This window comes from Delphinapterus leucas, chromosome 11, assembly GCF_059928025.1.
Source record: "Delphinapterus leucas isolate spDelLeu-1000000601 "Yukka" chromosome 11, BTC_Dleu_Yukka2, whole genome shotgun sequence".
In the NCBI taxonomy this organism is placed as follows: Eukaryota; Metazoa; Chordata; class Mammalia; order Artiodactyla; family Monodontidae; genus Delphinapterus; species Delphinapterus leucas.
In genome coordinates this window covers 21707652-21728475 of record NC_143139.1, presented here as the reverse complement: position 1 = coordinate 21728475, position 20824 = coordinate 21707652, and the positions used below count along the sequence as shown (strand labels likewise).

Below are 20824 nucleotides of genomic sequence, written 5' to 3'. Positions count from 1 at the left end.
ACCAAGGGGGATGGGGGTGGGGGATGAATTGGGAGATTGGGATTGACATATATATACTATTGATACTATGTATAAAATAGATAACTAATGAGAACCTACTGTATAGCACAGGGAACTCTACCCCGTGCTCTGTGGTGACCTAAATGAGAAGGAAATCCAAAAAAGAGGGGATACATGTGTACATATAGCTGATTCACTTTTCTGTACAGTATAAACTAACGCAATATTGTAAAGCAACTATACTCCAATAAAAAAAAGTAAGTTAGCGTCATTATATTATGAAAATATTTTCTTTAGAAATATAAAAAAGTCTTCTTTCCTGTCTTTTACAAAATAGGAAGCACGAAAACTAAAATGTCAAGATCTTCACTAAAAATATTTATATAAAAAGTTGTTAAACAAGAGAAAGCATTTGTAAATACTATAAAAATATGGCATACAAGAACAGCTAACAAAGTTAAACTCTTGATTCTTCATAGACTGAGAGTTTTTGTTTCATAGAGAGTGTATGTGGTACCATGCCCTGGAAGAAGCACTCATATTTTCATAACATTTTAAATTTAATTCCTAATACTATATATTACGTCTGTGGATATGTAGCATAAAGTTTATTCTTTCAATTATTGAAAACTATTTTCTCCCAAAGTTGAGTGAAATTATCAAACATAGCACATCTAGGGAGCAAGTGAAATTGGGTACACAGTTCTTCAGTGAATGTGAAGAAATCAGTGAACAAAGAGAGAAGGTTGAGGTTCTAGAGCTGAATGGCAGGTGCACCACAGATGGATATGAGAGCAGAGGACCAATAATTTGCAGATGGCCTTGGGAGTTTAGGACAATGCATATCCCACCTCTGACACCAGTGGAATCTGACTCTGTAGATGCAGGAGCCTGCACTTGACGGTGTTCAGGGGAATCCATGTCTTAGACAAGCCCAAGGAGTTGGCGGGAAGGTAGTGTTGACAAGCGGAGGTTCCAGTGTCTCTCCCACTGCCCCCTATTCCCCATCCTCAGTGCTGCCCTCCTGTTTCTACCCTCATTTCCTCTCCCCAGAAAATGGCAGAAACTTCCCAGGTGGCTTCCCCCCGCTCAGCCTCTCTTCTGCTTGTGCAAGTCACTCATTCCTACCACGGTTCTGATTCTGTGTCTTACGGTCTTACGGGTTTGAAAACTTTGCTGGGCCCTGGGCTGGCTGTGGGATGCTTGGTTTAAAATCGTTAGCCTAGAATCTCTGCCTTGTCTGTGCCTTTGCTGGCCTCTGTACCTTTCGTCATAGGATTGTACCTGGAATTGCCCCCTTTACCCTCTACCTCATCTTCCTGTGTGTAAATCCTGTCTCCTCTAGATGGATCCTTCTCCAAAAACCTTTGATTTTTCCTTTCTAGAATTCACGTCTCCGTCTCTGAACGCACTACCTCACTTTACGTGTACCCCACTCCCTCCATTCAACTATAATTATGTCTGTACCTCTCTGTATTCCCTAATTGATTGTGGGTTCTCCAAGGCCCTGACTCCGAGTCCTCAGAGCTTAGCACGAAGTCAGTAAATATTAATTAAGGGAATGGCTCCTGGGGAGCTCACTCCACCCCGTGATATACCTGTCCTTTCTGCCATGCTGCCCCAGTCAGGGTGCGGGGAGGTAAAGTTTGCGGCTTCCCTTCCTCATGGACCTGAGCTCTCTCAGCTCCAGGGCTTGTGTTGGTGGCAACTCCAGGCCTGGTCTCTCTCCTCATCACACGTCCAAACTCCAGCCACCATTCCCCACTTCTGCCTTCGCCTCATCAAACAATCAGGCTAACCTTGGTGGGTGCTGCCCTGAAATGCACGTGAGTATTTCCTCAGTATATAAAAATGAACTTAATCCTCTCCCTCCACCTTCTGGACTTTCCTTGGTGGCTCCATGTGAAAAACAGGTTTGAGAGGAACGAACCTCTTCGTGTTGTATTTGTTACTAACAACAAAATTTGTTATATGAAACTTGTTTTACACAGATAAGAAGGTTACTATTTACTTTTCTATCGGGGCCAGGGAGACAGGGGGTAAAGATGGATCCTTGGGGACTAAGGAAGAAAAGATTCTGAACAGGGATCTGGCAGAAGATTCTTGCTTCCCTGAGATGTTTGATGGCCTGTTCCCGGGAACCCACAGTTTACCGTTAAGAGATGCCACCTCCTGCTTGCTCTACCTCAGCCATGGGCACCAGTGGCTGAGAGCTCAGGGTTACCAGCTACACTGCGGGAACATGTTTCTGGCATTTCCAAGCCAGAGCCCTGAATGCATTTGGCCATGGGAACATTGTTACACATGGTGGTTAGGGCCTGCAGTATTATTAGTAGTTTATCTCAGCCACTTTAGAAAGATAGAAAAGGCTTTTAGTGGGTTGGCCCATGAACCTATTCTCTATTTATAAAATTGATTCAGTAGGCAAGACTGTGTTCGGAATTCTACACTAACTTAACCAAAAACTTTAGGAACACAGCTAATTTGGAGTAATAGCACCTTTTATTTATGTGTCTTTGTAATGTGTCTGCTCATTTCTTGTCACTGGCATATTTGTCTCTATACCATGTCTCCATTGTGTGTTCTCAGGTAGCAATGCAGTTTCTGCTATGACTTTAACTTCAATCCTGGGAACATGTGAAAAGGACAACTGCTCACCCACAATACCAGCTTCAAATACAGGTCTGTAAAAAGGGCTTCAGGACAGCATGAACTCGATACTTCTGAAGTTATGTTTATTTGATTAAAGTTATTATAGGTTAGAGAGTTGCTCTAAAAATTTCATGGTGAGTTGAAAGAGAAGAATGGAGGGTAAAAGAACCTAAAAGTTTCAAACTAGAGAAAGGATTCTCATATCCGTCATTTTGTATCCTCACCCTGTTCCTTGCGTTATTTGTAATCATGAGAATTTATCAAATTTACCCTGTGGTACATGCTGCTAAAAATTCTGTCACCATATTGCAAAACCACACCACACTAAGCAAGACCCTTTCCACTGTATAGCCTTTAACTAAGAATATATTGCCTTTAACAGAAGAATCCATCCTTTAACAAAGAATGGAAAAGCATGGGTTTAGAACTCAAAAAGCTTGGTTATAATCCCTGACCTGCCACTTTCTAGGTCTATGTCTTGCATATGTTATGCAAATTTCCTGGACCTTGTTCAGATGGCTTGTCCTGAAAGAGAGGGAGGAAGGAAGGAAGGGAGGGAGGGAGGGAGAGAGGGAGATCTATCTAGGTACATAGGTAGGCAGATAGATAGATAGATAGATAGGGCATATGATACTTTCCCTGCCTCCAAAGGAACAAATGGAACCATGCATATAGAAAGAATTTTTTAAACTCTAATCTGTTCTCGAAGGATGTGGCAGGAATTTGGAAACTATGGCATGTGGGAAATTTAATGAACCGTAGAAGGAATTAGTGATCTGTTTCCAGAAGCAGCAAAGATTTAGGGAGCATTTAGATATTTCAAGAGCTCTGTATATAAAAGAGGAATAGATTTAGTCTCTGTTATGTCTACAGAGGGCAAAGTCAGACTCAGAGAAAATGAGCGAAGCAAGAGTTAAGCACAGCGTAAGGATGGATTTCCCCACTTCCATCTGGAAGCACATTGCTTGGTCATAATGATAGAGCCTTTTTCCCCAAGTTGCCTTTTGCCTTAAGATGCTGGACTGTTGCTTGAAGTCCAACAAAACAGACAGTCTCTTCTACTGACTAAATGCTCTATGACTTAAAGGGAGAATTAAACACATGCATATGTTCCATTTCCGCGTCCCAGCAGCTCAGGCACTGTGAACAGCTGCCACTCAGACTTCTTTCCCCCCTGACCTCCTGGGTACCCAGTTCAGGCCTATAAACCACAAACCAGCTCCTTCTCTACTTGTGTAGCTTTGCTGTGCTCTGAAGTTTCTAAAATCCCATTACATGCATCCCCTGGCTTATATACCTCCAATTTCTTCAGCTTCCTCACATATTACAGCGATGACTCTTCAAGTAACACTCCAAGGCAAGAGGTTGAGTGGTGTGACCATGTTTAGGATGGTGCAGTTTGCAGTCACACCACACGCTTGACCCATATTTGACTGACTCTTGGCTAAAATGCCGTTCTTCACTGGTTCGGCTGTCAAGCCATAATGGCTACTCTGTGCTCACATAATTGGGAGTTTGGGATTTCAAGTATAAAACCATGCATTTATGTCTATATCTTTCTGCCAACCCATAATCCCAGGTTGTCCCAGTTTGTCCTGTGAATAGAGGAGGGACTTCTTGACAGATGATCTCTAGGTTTCAGGTCCCTTCCAGTGCTCACGTGCCATGAGGCTCATGGTATCTTTATGGATCCTGATTCTATTAAGCAGAATATTCGTTCTCTCTCACGTCATCCTCAAGTTTGGTAAGCTCTAGAACACGGGTTGGCAAACCTGGGCCGTGGGGAAATATGAATTGTCACCTGTTTCTGTACACCCCTCGGGCTAAGAATGGTTGCAGCTTTTTTTTAAGTTTTTTTTTTTTCTTTAATGAAAAAGATGCAATGGAGACTGTATGTGACCCACGAAGCCTAAAATATTTACCATCTGGCTCTTAACAGAAAAAAAAATTTTGCCAACCTCAAAAGATTTTCATTAAAGGTGCTAGAAATGCTGCATGGGGACAGTGCTAAGGACAGAGTCCTTTGGTGTGTGGCCACCAGAAACGTGCTTTCAGATTAACATAGTCATGTTTTGTGAATTATTCACCCACAAAGAAATCTGCCTTAAATAAACTACCATTTATCCCATGTTCCTCCTTCTTTTAAAAAATATCTCATGAGGCTCCTTCTCAAAGCCTCCTTGCCAAAGCCCAGATGCATAATGTTTGCCAATATTCCCAATGTGAAGTTCGTCTGAACCCATACTGGCTTCTCTTGATCCTGACTCCTTCCCACACTATCCCTTTAATGACGTATCTTATCTGGGGGAGCAGATCAATCTCATTTGTCAGCAGTTTGCAGAATTTGTCATAATCTCAACTTCAGATCTGCAGACGTTTTACTCTTCCCATTTTCCACAATTCAAAAAATCACAGAGAGCTATTTCAAAAACAGACATAGTTTAAGTAGCTGGCTAGATTTAAATAGCTCTTAGGATCTGTTGGCCACCGTGAGCATCAATTTATTGTTATAAGTACTTATCTCTTTTTTAATTCAACATTCTTTCTCTGTGACAGAGTATGAAAAAGAGTATGTTAAAAAATTTACTTTCTTGTTAGCATGAGCATTTTAACAACATGGTCCCAAGTAGAGTAACCCTATTTCTGCCTTGCTCTTCTAAGCATTATTTCCTTTTTTTAAAAAACAAAATACACTGGGCTTCCCTGGTGGCGCAGTGGTTGAGAGTCCGCCTGCCGATGCAGGGGACACGGGTTCGTGCCCCGGTCTGGGAAGATCCCACATGCCGCGGAGCGGCTGGGCCCGTGAGCCATGGCCGCTGGGCCTGCGCGTCCGGAAGCCTGTGCTCCGCAACGGGAGAGGCCTCAACAGTGAGAAGCCCTCGTACCGCAAAAAAAAACAAATAACACTGTAACAGTGGTTTGATTTTAAGAGCAAAATATTGGTTTGCCAGTGAACCAAAAACAAAGCTAGTGTTCCTCCTGCCGGAGTCTATAAAGGCGGCCAACCCAGGGGCCCAGCACAGCAGCTGAGCCAGCAGTGCTCATCCAGGTACAGTGAGGGAGCTGCTGAAGCCCCCTCTCCGAGAATGAGATCCTCTCGGTCATACACGTATGGACACATCCCAGGATGTTGCCGCCCAACCCTGTGCAAGTCTGCAAAGCTTAGGCTTTATACAATTTCCCAGGCATTGTTGTAGATGCTCAACCAGGTATTCTAGTGTCATTGTTTCATACAGTCTTACTCATGGTGACATTTTGATCTTAACATTTAACAGAATGAAGTGAGTGTTTTTGTAAAATAGGAATTTAGTTAAGTCAGATCAGTACAGATCCTCAATGATGATGACGATGATGCTATTAATAATTATAAAAACTCTGTGTATTCATTCATTCATACAGCAATATTTGTTGAGCCTCTACTGTGGGCCAGCCACCATATTCAAGACAGTGTTGAATAAAGAAATAATCCTGGACATTATGAAACTATAAAATAGTGAGGGAAGCATAAAAAGTTACAAAATACGTTACTGCAAATGGTGCTATGATAGGTAATCACAAGAGAGCCTAGCTGTAGATAAACAGAGAGGCCCTTCTGGGGAGGGATTATTTAAACTGAGACTTGGAGGGTGAAAGGCCAAGAGAAAGAAGAGCCGTTCTGAGCTCAGGGAACAGCATGAGTGAAGGCCCTGAAGCATGTCCAAGGATAGATAGATTCTGCTAAATATCCTCATATTATAGGTAAAAACACTGAAGGACAGAGACATTAATGTTCACAGCTAGTAAATCTAGATCTCTGATTCCAAGGCCTGTGCTCCAACCTTCTAAATTTTATTGCCTCCTAATTAAAGGATTAATCTCTATAAATTATTTCTTTCCTAACCAAAATCTAGAGATGGTTAAAATTCTGCCTAATATTGCCTTCCTCATAGAATGCTTGGATAGATGTTCGTTATGCGTATTGTCTCCTGAAGGCAATTTCTTAAAAAAAAGTAAATCTTCTCTATTATGTATTTATCAACTGGAGTTGATTCTCTCCTCTCTTCCCCAGACATTTGACAATGTCTGGAGACATTTTTGGTTGTCATAATTCTGGGAGGAGTTTTACTAGCATCTAGCAAACGAGTAGGGGCCAGGGATGCTGCTAAACATCTCACAATGCAGAGGACAACTCCCCCCCAACCAAGAATTATTCAGCCCCAAATGTCTACAGTGTTGAGGCTGAGAAAGTCTGTTCTGTCACAGGGTCTGTTTGGATATTGGTTTATACCTCCGAATGCAAACGCATTAAAGACTTCCCATAATACTGCTATCACCCGTCATTTTCGCCTAATACATTACACAAAGAACAGAACTTCCCTTTTCTCTATGGACAAAAGGGGACAATTCTTCCAGTTGTATTGCCCCAGGGGCAAAGTCTGCATTTTTTTTTTTTTTTTTTTAGGCTGACCTGAACTGGGAGCTGTGGGTATGATTTTGCAGGGAAAGCTCCCAGAGTAAGGAGGAAAGAACCCTGGAGGGATTTCAGCACTGGAGGTGTGACAGAGACACTGGTGGGATCCAGAGATGGTGGCAGTAGCTTTTCACGATTAGGGATCATTTGTAAATCAGTATTAAAAGCTACAGGAAAGCCTGTATTAATCTGCTCTTTCTTCTGTGACCTTCTTACATTTGACATGGTAAACGATAAAATCCATTTGATTGAAAACTCTGCGGATCTGACCTTGTAACCCCTGCCACCTTTAAATCTTGGCCACGTGTGTCTAACTGCAAAAGTAGAACGAAAGCCAGAACCTGGTGTTTGTGGGGCAGCTTGTGTCGCTTAGATGTAAAAATAACTTTGCTGTGTCTAAGACCAGGATGAAATTTTTTTTTTATTTACATTTTATTTTTTGGCTGCGTTGGGTCTTCGTTGCTGCGTGCGGGTGAGCGGGGGCTACTCTTTATTGTGGTGTGCGGGCTTCTCATTGCGGTGGCTTCTCTTGTTGCTGAGCACGGGCTCTAGGCTCACAGGCTTCAGTAGTTGTGGTACGCGGGCTCAGTAGTTGTGGCTCTTGGACTCTAGAGCACAGGCTCCATAGTTGTGGCACACGGGCTTAGTTGCTCCATGGCATGTGGGATCTTCCCGGACCAGGGCTCGAACCCGTGTCCCCTGCATTGGCAGGCGGATTCTCAACCACTGCGCCACCAGGGAAGCCCCAGGATGAAATTTGAATTTGCAAGCCCTAGCGTGCATTTGTGAAGGCCTTGGTTTGTTACCTAGTGGACAGCAGGTCCGCATTACAGAAGGCCCAGACACGCGCAGTAGCATGATAACAAGCCTCGGGGAGTGGAAGGCTGAGCAGCCAGCTGCTGCGGAGGCTCCATAGGTGCGGGTAGAGTCATCCTCCCAGAGGCAGCGAATTCTCATGGCAACTGGCAACTGACTGCAGTTGAATAAAAAAACAGAAATCTTTTATTTCATTTGCTGCAGACCTCCCTGACTTCCTAGACAAAAATGTTCTCCTAAAAAAAAAAACCCAAAACTGATTTTCTAGAAAAGTAAGGAGTTTTTGAGGCAAAAAAATTACTTGCAATTATTTTCTAAGTAAAAATCATTTGAATGTACAGGAAAAAAGAGGTTTACAGATGTCCGACATTTATGAGTTATTCAAATTGAATATATTTTGGTATTTTACTTTAGTAAAAAAGATTGAGGTATAGCAGAACCGGTCAGTCTTTATGTCACACTACCTTTGACTTCCTACTGGGTGCCCCATGTTTTTAATTTTTTTTTCCTAACGTTTTTTAAAATCAGCAATTCCATATTGAGGTGATTGTGATTAAAGGTTAAGGCCAAGAAACAAGAGGTTCTCAGTTGTACTCAGAATTTCAAATATGTCTCAATGACAATCTATTGCTTCTAAGAAACCATTAAAAAAGGAATTATTTAATTGTTAAAGCAGAAAAAAATGGCATTAATAAATACTTTTATTTATGCATGTCCAGAAATATTTATAGACTAACACCTCAGATCGGGGGAAGTATTTCAGAGTCAATAGAATATATTTTTATTCCTTTCCTCATATGAGACACCCCTATTATGAACTAAGAAAAAATCCTTTCTAATACTCCTAAACTGAAAATGAGGATAATTTAACCTCATATTGTTTAAGTATAGAATTTGTTGGTTATATTAAAACTATAACTTTGCTTGAGATTTGACAGCCATCTATCAATAATAATGCTAATTATGATACTTGGAATTTATTACACCCCTAAATATATGCCAAGCAATGTTCTAAGTTCTTTACATGAATATACTTAGTTCTTTTAAAATGTCTTCACATTAAAGTCTATTTCCACTAATTCTTCCTTTTTGCATGTAAACAAGGACGTGTCCTCTCACTTCTTTTATAACCACCTCTGTTTTCATCCTTACCCCCTTGCCACCATTAGCTAGATCATTATTCTTGCACCTGAAATCTTTTCCTTGCTACCATCTGTTCTCTTTCTTCTTATATACACTCTTGGGTCCTAACTGAACCTTCTTCTGCATTCTCTTATCCCTCCAAACTAATATCCTCTTAATCTCCTTCCTTTCAGTACTAAATTCTTCTATAAAACAATTGACCTACACTCTCTCCTTCAATTTCTGAATCAACCATCTTCTCTTAAACTATTTGCCATCTTCCTGTGACATCTTCCTGTGCTTTTCCTGATGACCTAATTGTTAAATCCAGTGACCTTTTCTTGTTTCTCATTGCCTTTGACCCTTCTGTATCTGATGTTTTTTGGTACTCTCTTCATCTTTAAATTATTGTCTTCCTTAATTCTGGATCACAGTACTCTCCCAGCTCTTGTCCTCTCTAGCCTTTTAAAAGTCTTCTTGTCCGATAAACGTAAAAATCATCTGAGATTCTTCCCTTGTCTTTATCAAAGCCCCGGCATCCAGTTCTTCCTTCCAGATGGTCTGTTTCTGTGGTTTAGTGAGACCATCCTTTCCCAGGTCACCGCTGGCTGGAAGCTTCAGTCTGATACTTCACGTTGCCGTCTCCTTCATACCAAGTCCCGTCAGCTCCCGATCTTTCATCCTTTCCATTCTCACAGCCATTACTCTGGTTGAGGCTCATAGCACATCATGCCTGAATTATTGCAACTGCCTCCTAAGTGGTCTTTCTACCTCCAATTATTCTCTCCTCCTCAATTTACCCACTATATCACCACTAGGCTACTTGTCAGAAATCACTGCTTTGAATATGTCCTTCCCTACCCACAACTCAAGGTGTCCACGATGCTCCATTACGTGCCAACTAAAATCCAAACTCCCTAGAGCTTTTCAGAGAGCTGCCAGTTTATCTCCAGCCATATCTTACACTCCTCTACATACTGGTATTATTGGCTCTTCATCATATAAGCAATTTTTTTAACTCCGGGGCTCTCTGCCCGTGCCATGTGAAATGCCTATCTACTGCTGTCTTAGTCCATTGAGGGACTCCCCTCTCATTATCCTTAGTATTAAAAGTTCTCTCTCTATTCTGATCTCTTTGCACCGCTCTTATGGCTTTTATCGTGTGTTAATTTGTCTTGTTATTTAAGTTCATGTTTTATCTCATACTGCTTTGCCAACTGGATGCTAAATCACCTTTCTTCTGTTTAAAATTCTCCAGTGACTCCCCATAGCTTTCAGGGTAAAGTTTAAACCCTTCGGCTTGGTGTATGATTCTCTCCATAATCTGGCCCTACCTACTTCTCTTCTTACAGCTCCCGCACTCATCTGCATATCCCAGAGGCCCTGGCATCCCAATCCACCTGCCATTCCCCAGACACTCCACATGTGTTTTCATGCCTGTTTGCCTTCGCTCATCCCATTTTATCTGCCTGGAATGTCTTCACTGATCTTACTGGCCAACCATGCCCTCTTTCAATATTCAGCCCAGGTGCCCCCTCCTTTAGGATGCTACCCCCGACACCCCAGCCCATGAGATGCTCATCCATCCTGCCTCCTTAGTACCCATGGTACTGCACTGCCTTTGTTCATCTGCTACCCACATTTCCTAGGGGACCATAAGTTTCCTGGGGGCTGCAGCACTTTCATCTTCCCACTTGTATTTCTAGCACCTAATGCAAGGGCTCTTGATATATTGAAATGAAGCAGGTTTGGCATGGGGAGAGCTGGTTATGTAGATAGGTCTCCACAGGGTGGCATTTATTTAGGTGAATTCATCGTGACTCAGGGCCTGGCTCTCAGCCTGAAGGCCTGGGAACTTGGCTTAACATATTATGAGTAGATCCATCTCACAAAGGTAAAACCTTATTAACCAAGCTCCTAGAGGCTACTGTGTAAAACTGGCATGCCCAAGCACTAGTTATGGAGTGAGTGGACTGGACTATGGCTGACATTGACCCTGACCTGGGCACTCTCCCGCTGTTTACATTGTCACACAGAAAGCCAATTCTCTTTATGTATTTGCAGCCGATCTATTTTATTTCACAATGGCTAATCATGTGAATTGTGTGTGGATTTTACTAGCTCACCTCTTATTAAAGAGCAAAGAACCTCACTTCTGAACTAGTGGGGAGAGATGGGAGCGCTTTCCTGTAGCTTCCATCAACCGATTAATCTGGCACTTAATCAGTCTTTAGTAAACATTGGTGTCATATGACCAGGGGGTTGCTGATTAAATAAACGAATGCAGATCCTGCCACTGGATAGAAGATTGATTGAACATCTAACCGTGGCAAAGTAGTATATAGACATACTGCACGTGACTGCATTGCTGGAAAACCATATATCTCTTCAAAAATTCCTTTAACTCTCATACACATTTCCGACTATTTTCTTCGCATTCTTCCTAGCCAGCACCACCACCAGGTGTCGGGGACCTAACCAAGCACTGTGCAGACTGCGCTTTCTCACTGTCTTCTCTGCCTTTCTTGCCTCTTCTGCTGTTCTGACAGCTGGCACCACAAGCTTTACTTCTTCCTCATTTCTCCTGTCTCCAAACGCGGTTTTATTTCTTCTACTTTCTAAGTCAGAATGTGCCTTGGTGCTCACCTCTACGGGAAGTGGTCCAGCACAGACTCTGCTGGTATCTTTGATGCTGCATTTGATGCTTGCCCATCTCTGACTTCCGCCCTCTTCTTGAGGAGTGTGTTTTAGAAAGAAGCAGCTCTGAATAAAGGGAAAATGCCGATCCCTCGTCCATGTGATGTTGAAGTCAGCTTACAAGAAGAAAATCAACCTTTTCATAACAAAGTACCAGACAGGCTATTTGTAGTGGATCAGGTACACAAAATTATCAATAGAAGGGTTCTCTTTCTTTTTCCTTTGGTGGTGGTTGTTTTTACATTCACACCGTGACATGCAGACTGGCTACACCATTCCAAAATTCAGTGCCACTATGGTTCTTTAATCTTGTAACAAGAAAAGTACATTTCTGCTTACTTAATTTAGGAAATCCTGATTCTAGTATCCAATTTGGTGTGAATTTTTTATTATTTTAAATGACTGAGAGATTACTACCATATTTGGTAACTTTATCTTTAAACGAAATAAGACTAGGAATTTTTCTGCACATGATACTTTTTTATCTCTCTCCGTTTGTCCCTAAATATTTTCACATAAACACATTCACATAAAATAAATTATTTACATGAAATAAATTGTTTACATAAATGCATCGTGCTTCTTATCTGTAGCTCCATGCTGGTCATTCAGAAAGCTTAGACACTTACTAAAGAAATGAAATAGCATTTGCCCCAATTTGTGAGCCCTTAACTTACTATGGGTATGCCAATCTCTGTACAAAGTGTTTTACGTACCTTAAATATAATCCTTAAATAACCCTCTGAAGGGTTTAACCCTTAAACAGACCCCCCCCACCCATTTTACAGATGAGGACGTTGAGATTAAGTAACTTGCCCAAGTCCCAGTTCTGGAACAGAATAGAATTTAAAGCTGGGTTCACCTAGCTTCCTTGTACAAGCTCTTCCCCCCCGCCCCAATACTTTTGCTTCCTGGGTGAGTTAACTGTGTTTTCAGAAGGTCTCACTGAAATCTCCCCACATCACGACAATGCGCAATGAATGCTAGCTTTCTTATATTCTGTCCTTTTCATTCTGTCATTTTCCACCGATGGAAGAAAAAATGATTTGGGGATATTATATGCGTGCTTTATGAGTCTGTGTCAGTCACGGGCTTTACGGGCTGCCGCTTGGAAAATAATGTGTTATATCCCTTCAGAAAACTGTGTCCTGACACAGTTATAAAGAAATAGATCTTTGACAGTACGTAAGAGTGTGTTTTAAAAGCATGAGGTTGCTGTACTGTTTGACTTGTTTGTTTTTGTAGCTGCTGAGGAATATGAAGATGGAATTGAAAGAACGTGTGACACCCTCCTTATGTGCATTGTGACTGTCCTGAACCAGGGCCTCAGGAACGGCGGCGGCGTGGGAGATGTGCTGAGAAGACCCTCAAAAGAAGTAAAAGCTGGAGAAAAATGGTTTTTCAAGAAGCACATGATCTTGTTTTAACCTTTCTTAACAGCATTTACAATATGGTTTTTGTTTTCAGGGTACTGTATGTTATGTTGTTTGCTTTAACAGTATCACGGTGGCCATTGAAACCAATTCGTTGTATACTGGGATTACATAGAAACAGCTAATGTCCTAGAAATCTATGTATGTTAGTAGGGTCATGAACTCTGTACACCTTTGAACTGTGGACAGAGTTATATTCGACTATATATATTTCGACTATAGTCTTTATGGAGGAGTTGATTGTTACGTAAATAACAGAAACCAGGCTGCCTTTTGTCTATCAGGTTTCTCGGGCATGAAGATTTACTCTTTGCCTCTGAATAGGAACAGCCTCTATTATTTATCGATGAGGAATATCAAATCTGAACAAATTCTAACAGGATTTCGTATATTCAAATGGCAAGGCTGAAAAATTTCTCATTGGCTACAAGGTCTCAAGGGCCACGCTGGGAGCTTGAATAATCTCAGTCCTCCAACAGGCCAGCCGTATCACATTGTCCGTTCATCTCATGTTTCCTCATCTATGAAACATCTAGGCTATCTGATCTCTAATGTGTATTTTAATACCATTTGTCACGTAGAAATAAGCCTGAGTTGAATGTACTTAACTCTATAAGGCCAAGAACAAAATCGACTCCAGAAATGGACGGATCATTAGATCCTCCTCGAATCTCTGATCTCTGACCTTCGGGACTGGTATTTGTCTACCTTTTGTGCAGCTTCTGGGATAGGGGCCCACTGTACCAAAATGCATTTAGTACAATGACATGTAAAGTGATTTTTAATACACAGTAAGTCCCTCCCTTGGAGAGGAAAAGTGCAAGTCCTAGGGAATGGAAGGGGTCTGGGAACAGACTGGAAAGTTTTCCTCACAACACTTAAAGAAAACGAAGATTGGGGCTTCCCTGGTGGCGCAGTGGTTGAGAGTCTGCCTGCCGATTCAGGGGACACGGGTTTGTGCCCCGGTCCGGGAGGATCCCACATGCCGCAGAGCGGCTGGGCCCTTGAGCCATGGCCGCTGAGCCTGCGCGTCCGGAGCCTGTGCTTCGCAATGGGAGAGGCCACAGAAGTGAGAGGCCCGCGTACCGAAAAAAACAAAAACAAACAAAAAAAAAAGAAAACGAAGATAGAAAGTGGGTCTTATTTTTCCAACTTGGAATACTATTCATATTTAGCAAACAATGACTGAATATATACTTTCTGCTAGACGATATGCTCAATCAACATGCCTCGAAAATGTGTGTATATGTATATATACACGATGGGCTTTTTTTTAATGTTTTAAAATTTTTTGTTTCAGGAACCCTTGTTTGCTGCCCGAGTGGTGTATGACCTTCTTTTTTATTTCATTGTCATCATTATCGTTCTTAACTTGATTTTTGGGGTTATCATTGATACTTTTGCGGATCTCAGAAGTGAAAAACAGAAAAAAGAAGAAATTCTAAAGACAACCTGCTTCATCTGTGGTAAGTGTTCTCCAGATACTATAATAATAGAGGAAGAAACTGCCCAGTAGAAAGGAGGGACTAGAATGATTTTTGTTTGCCATGCTTTGGGAAAAATTATTTCAGAATGAAAGCTGGACAAAATTCAGATTATGTAACTGAGCGTTGGACTGGGATACTCTGCTTCCAGAAAAAGCAGAAGAATTACATCCCAAAGCTAACTCGCCATTATTTCTGCAATTTGTGTGATTCTCTGACTATAGTATGTGTTACAAAATACCAAAAGGTTCCACCAACTGGCAAACAGATTTTTAATCACAATAACGTATTGATTAAACAATAGAATGATTTTTATTGTATTTTGTTAGGTTATGGATCCAATATGCAGCAGCTTGAACTTCTACTCACTGGCAGCACTTCGGTTTTGATTCTGAACTGTGGTTTCTCTCAATTTCTGCCACTCTCTCCCTCCCTCCCTCTCTCTCTCACACCCTGTCCTCCTCTTCTTCTATCGTTAGCTCTCTCAGGCCCAGCCAACCTTCTCTTTGTCCTCATTATTTCCTTTGGCTCTATCCTCTGCTTCATAGACCTTAGCCCTTTCTGGCTTTAGTCGTCTCTGTAGCTGGCTTAGTCGCCCTAGGATCCTTCCCCCTCCTTGAATAATCACCGACTCCTGGTGATACTCACCATCTATTTTTCCACGTCAAGCTGAAGAATCTTTTTGATAAAAGTCACGAAACAAACATAAGGGCCTCACTACGATGTTTATTCTATATAACTTAAACTGGACCCGCAATAAATCCCCTTCCTTCCTTGGTTCACCTTTTATCAACTGTCTCATTTCCCTGAATGGTTCTTCCAAGCCTTTCCGGCATCCCTCCAACAGGTGGGAGTATGCCAGATATTAACCTGTGATCATGAGCTCTATTCCAAGGAAACAAACACAAATTAGACATGCCCTTCGGGGTGTCCACAATCTGTTGTGGAATTCAGACACAGTAAATATCAGTGCTATCTAATGCATTAAGGGAAATGATGGAGAAGTTTACGGGTTGTTAATGTCTCATTGGGTTGTGGTAGGGGGCAGCCAAGGAAGAGTCAAGAAAGGTTTCTTAGAAAAAATGGTGGTGGAGCTGATGGTAAAAGATGGAATGGAGGGACTTGCCTGGTAGTCCAGTGGTTAAGACTCCACGCTGCCAATGCAGGGGGCACGGGTTCGATCCCTGGTTGGGGAACTAATATCCTGCATGCCACATGGCACGGCCAAAAAAAAAAAAAGATGGAAGGGAGAGAGCCATATCCAAGTGGGCAGAAGCAGAGTGGCCAGCAGAAGGAGAGGCATGGAGGGGTGAACAGCATGAGTAGAGTCTTCATTTCCTGTAAACAGCTCAGTGTTTCTGGAGTGTAAGTTTCAGAGCAGGGCAATGCCAGCAAAAGAGATTGGCCAGATCATATGTGGCCTTTTATATTAGAAGGCTTGGACTTCATCCTGTGGACTTATAGAAGATGGCGAACAATGAAAGAATTTTAAGTAGAGGGTGCAGGGTCTAATTTTTATTTTCGAGCACTGTGGCAGCTATGGGAAGTTGTTCATCAGGGGACAATATTGGAGGCAGAGTAACTAGGTAGAAGGTTATTGCCATAGTAACTAGGGAGAAGGTTATTGCCATAGTCCATGAGAGGTAACAAAACCTTGATCCGGGAGAGGTGGTGGTGGCAGTATTCAGGATTAGAGGACAAAGTTAAGAAATATTGGGGAGACAGAATTTTTAAATCTCAATGGTTTGGTTTGGAATGGATATGAGAGAGCGTGGGTGCCTGGGTGGATGGCTGTACCAACAGCTGAGTTTGAGAATAGAAGAAGAAAAACAGTTTTACATAGGCATGTACTGAATTTGGCTTTGGAAGTACTGAAATTGAGGTATGTACAGAACAGCCCAGTGGGATACACTCAGCACAGAGGTCAACATATGGGTCTGAGCCTCAGAGAAGGAGACAGTATCGGGGAATCCTCAGCCCGTATGACATAGAAAAAGCTGGAGTGTGGAGGAAGGCTTCCAAGTGAGAGGAGGAGATGATGGGAGCTCACATGGAAAACGTCAGCATTGAAAAGTTGAAAGAGAAAGGGGATCACACACTCACAAAACCTTTCCAGTCCGAATGGTGTGAGGACAACCGGACATGTGTGGCACGTGGAAGTGAGGGGAGAAAACACCCTTGGGAACAAAAGAATTGATTATCAGCTGTGTCAAAGCAGTAGCATGAACTGAAGCAGAGCCTTTGAATTTCTCGTTTAGGAGGTTTTGGAGGTTTTAGAGAGGAGTTTCCAGGAAGGTAAGGGCAGATACCAGATTGCACAGTGCTGGGGAGGGACTTACTGGAAGGAAATGACACAAAAAGAAGAGTCTTCTCTTCATATGTCTAGATTAGATGGAGGAACACAAGATTGACATGGCGCCAGAAAGATGTTGTGCAATTATTGGGAGATTTGGGGAAGAGAGTTATTATATAGAAGGGTGAGTCCCACAGAGGAAGAAAGGTAGTACCTTTGAAGATCTTCCTGTGTCTCATGGTCTTGCCTTTACACTGCTTCCTGGAAGCCTTTTTCTTCACAATCGTAATAACTGTTATGTCAGCACACTACCTCCGAAACATGAGTTCTTTGGAAAAATCTATCGGTAGACTGAGCTTCATTCTAAGACATGATCCTGTCCCCGCTATTATAACAACAAGAAAACATGAACAGCAAAATAAGCGTGTCACTTCACCCCTATTTCTGCTCCTCTGAGCTTTCCCTTCAATGTCAAAATTCTCTCTGGCTTTTCACAGTTATCAAAAAGCCTGTAGCCTGTAAATTCCTTAAAATACCACAATAACCTTCATCACCAAGTTGAAATGTTTGTCTCAGATCTCATCATGAACTTCCTGCTGACCTTTTCTTCTAGCTCAGATTGCACGTTCTCTGGGTCTATCACAAGGCCCTAGTCGTTCTCCCAACCCCTGGACCAGAGGTTCTGATTTTATCATAGACTCCTTGTCTCTTCCCTCTGCGCTTCTCTTTAACACCACTTTATGTAGATTATTGCCAAATATGCAGCCAGGGCTCCAACCTCTCTGCAGGCTTTTGTTCTTTATTTTCCATGGTTGATTGACATTTAAAAAGATATGACTTCCTGGCAGCCAATTTTACCATGTCTGCAAACCAGTGCATCATGCCTTTCCATCTCCTTCCTCTAACCTGGCAACTTATCTTGTCTTCTGTATTGCAATTAATGATACCCCACTGGGCTGGGAACTTCTCCATCACTTTAAGCATCTCCTTTTTCCTCTTCCAGGTGCACTAGTTACTGCATGGTAATGAATCTGCTTTCACAGTCTCGCTTCCTTCCACATGTTCCCACGGCCACACCTTGGTTTTTGAGGCTCACCCTGGCTCATACCCCCCAAGTGGACCGTTCAGTGCTGCCAGACAGAATTTGCCAGACAGAATTTTCCACTTTGAACTCATTTCCTTACTCAAAAGCCTATCAATAACACTGTACAGTCTATAACTCTAAAATTCTGATTTTCCTGGCACGTAAGCTGCCCCACAATTGGGCCCCTTCTTTTTTGCCTGCCTTTTCATCCACTGTTCTCCCATTTATAGCTCAGGTTCTGGTTCAACTGCATTACTCACCTTTAACTCTCTCTCATGTGTTCTCTGTTATGGTGTTTCTGTTTGGAATACCCAAACTCCTAAGCTGTTGAACTACTGCCCTGTCTCTGAGACCCAGATCTAAAGCCGTTGTTCCATGAATTCAGCTTTCTCTGGTCTCACTAACCAGAAGCAAACACATCTGCTCCTAAATTTGTCGATCACAATTAGCTATATAGTACTGTACATATTTTTCATTGTCTCATCTACTCTGTTGTATACTATGCCTTATCATATTATAGAAAGTATATGAACTTTACCATCAAGTAGACATGGGTCTACACTGGTTCCACATCCTGGCTATGTGGTCTTGGTCAAGTTTCCTTTCACCTTGAAAGTGAGGAATATAATGCCATGTTTTGGGGTTGTGGTGGGTATAAATGAAATCCTGTATCTAAAAATTCTTAGCTCCATGCTTAACTGAGAATAAGCTCTCAATACATGATAACTTCTCGTCTTTAGGAGATCCACATCTACATCTTATCCATTTTTGTGCTTCCATAGTGTGTATTAGGGATCATTCATAAATATTTGCTTAATGAATGACTATCCAATTAGTCACCTCCAAATTAACATTGTCTCTATACTTATGTGGCTTATAACCTATAAAAGGAAGATAAAGCAAGTAAGTCCTAAATTGCTATATACTGCAGACAAAAAAGTTAGATGCACTAATTCCAAGTTATCCCAAGTTTTGTCACATGTATGGTATTGTTTCTGTGGCACACACATGTCCACAGGGATATAGGGTGATATATCAGAAGGTATTAGATCAACATGCCTATTTTTCAGAAGCTTCACATTTATTAACAAATTTGAGAGACCATTGAGGTGAATTAACCTGAGAGCAAATTCAAATAGTATTTTTATATTAGAACAAATACTTTGTAAAGTAGAACAAATTTAGTGTGAACATTTGAAATAAAATAGAAACTTACTTAAATATTGAAAAGTGTTTTCAAGCTCTTTTAGCTGCTAATCCCTGTGACCTCAGTAACATAAAGGTTCTTTATTCTCTGCCCTCAAAGGGCAGAAACATGTGGGAAGTGTTGTGATAAAGTATATCTAGATATGCATTCATTCCTGGAATCACTTACCACATATAAGATCTAATATATACCATATATATTAGAAGATCTTAATTACAAGAATAAACATTCGGGATATTTGGGGGTTGTATTAATAGGCTATCAAATAGCTGTAATTAATCTAGAAATGGTCCCTGGAGGAGTTCGGTGTTAAATTGTGATCCAAAGGGAGATATAGTATCAAATAACAGAGGAGAGATTCTCCACAGTAGGAGTTGGCCCCAGGAGTATTCCGAGGATGCCCATAGTAGCAACAGAAGAGGTGGGTACTGTGACAGGCAGTGAGAGAAAATGGGACTTTCCTAGCCCTGAAGACAGTGAACCAGATGTTTCAGAGTTGGGATTCAGAAAACAGTTGCTAGTGGTCCAGAAGGTGGTCATGATGAGGTGATGATGAGCACATGACAGAGCTGAAGCAGTAAGCATGGAAACAAATCGACTCTGTTGTCTGCATTAACTATTAATTTTGAATTACTAGAGGTGAAAAATCCAGTGAAAAGGAGATGTCAACAGACCAGGTGTGACAAAATAACAAAATGGAGAAAGGATTTGATGATAGTTCAGAGCTCCTATCATAGGAGGGTCAGGTTCCTAGAATTAAAGATCTTTCTAGATGATATAATAGGATATAAAGGCTAAATTGTGAGGGGGGCCATCTAGGTTCTTCTCTTGGTAATTAGTCCCTTCTCTATACTTTGCCCATTATTTTATTATCTTTATTGTCTATACTTATGCGTGAAAGTCATTCATTCACCTATTTGTTCAACCGTTACTTACTGAGCATCTACTAAGTGCTAGGGTATTGCAGTGAACAAAAACAGACAAAAAACACTTCCATCATGGAACTTATTTTCCAGCATACATAGAATGTCAAATGATGACTATGGAGAAAAATAAAGCAGAGAAGAGGAATGTGGATGCCTGGCTAGTGAGTGGGTATGTTCCCTTACCTTAGTCATACTGGGTGGGAAACACAACATAAGTGTAGTCTTAACATTTTTCCTGAAAAGTTTGTATTGAGCACACAGAGCTCCTCTTACCCTTCCTTTCTTTCTCCCTTGGTTGTCTCATCTGATGCTCTGGCTTTCATTGTTCATTTTATGTCATTTATCCTTGGACTAGTGGAGTTATATCTTGAATGCTGTTTGGAATTTCCAGCTTCCTACCTAACATCCCAACATTGGTTGTTCCGTAGGCATCTTAAACTCAACACATCTAAAATCAAATACACCCTCCCTTTAAAATCTCTTCCTTCTATTTTTTTTCCTCTTGATTTAGTGATATTACCTTAAACTTGGTCATTCAAGTCAGAATATCGAGTAGTCCTTGATTCCTCCTAAATTGGTACCTCTAATCGGACATCAAGCCCTCTTCAGTTTCTACCCCAGAGTCCTCTTCAATCTTTATTATTGATACATTCAATTATT

At 41.5% G+C, this 20824-nt stretch overlaps 1 protein-coding gene across 4 annotated transcripts in view; it reads left to right on the top strand.

Moving 5' to 3' along the window:
• Window positions 1–20824, top strand: part of ITPR2 (inositol 1,4,5-trisphosphate receptor type 2) — a 562910-nt gene that overhangs the window by 482175 nt on the left and 59911 nt on the right. For 3 of the 4 annotated variants that reach the window (XM_089919972.1, XM_022577817.3, XM_022577816.2), the window contains 3 exons: window positions 2590–2682; window positions 12983–13113; window positions 14471–14636. In XM_089919972.1, the coding sequence (XP_089776098.1) occupies window positions 2590–2682; window positions 12983–13113; window positions 14471–14636 (390 nt within the window). Of the gene's footprint in view, window positions 1–2589; window positions 2683–12982; window positions 13114–14470; window positions 14637–20824 lie in introns of those variants that run through there. The other variant, XR_002645176.2, reaches the window with a different exon arrangement.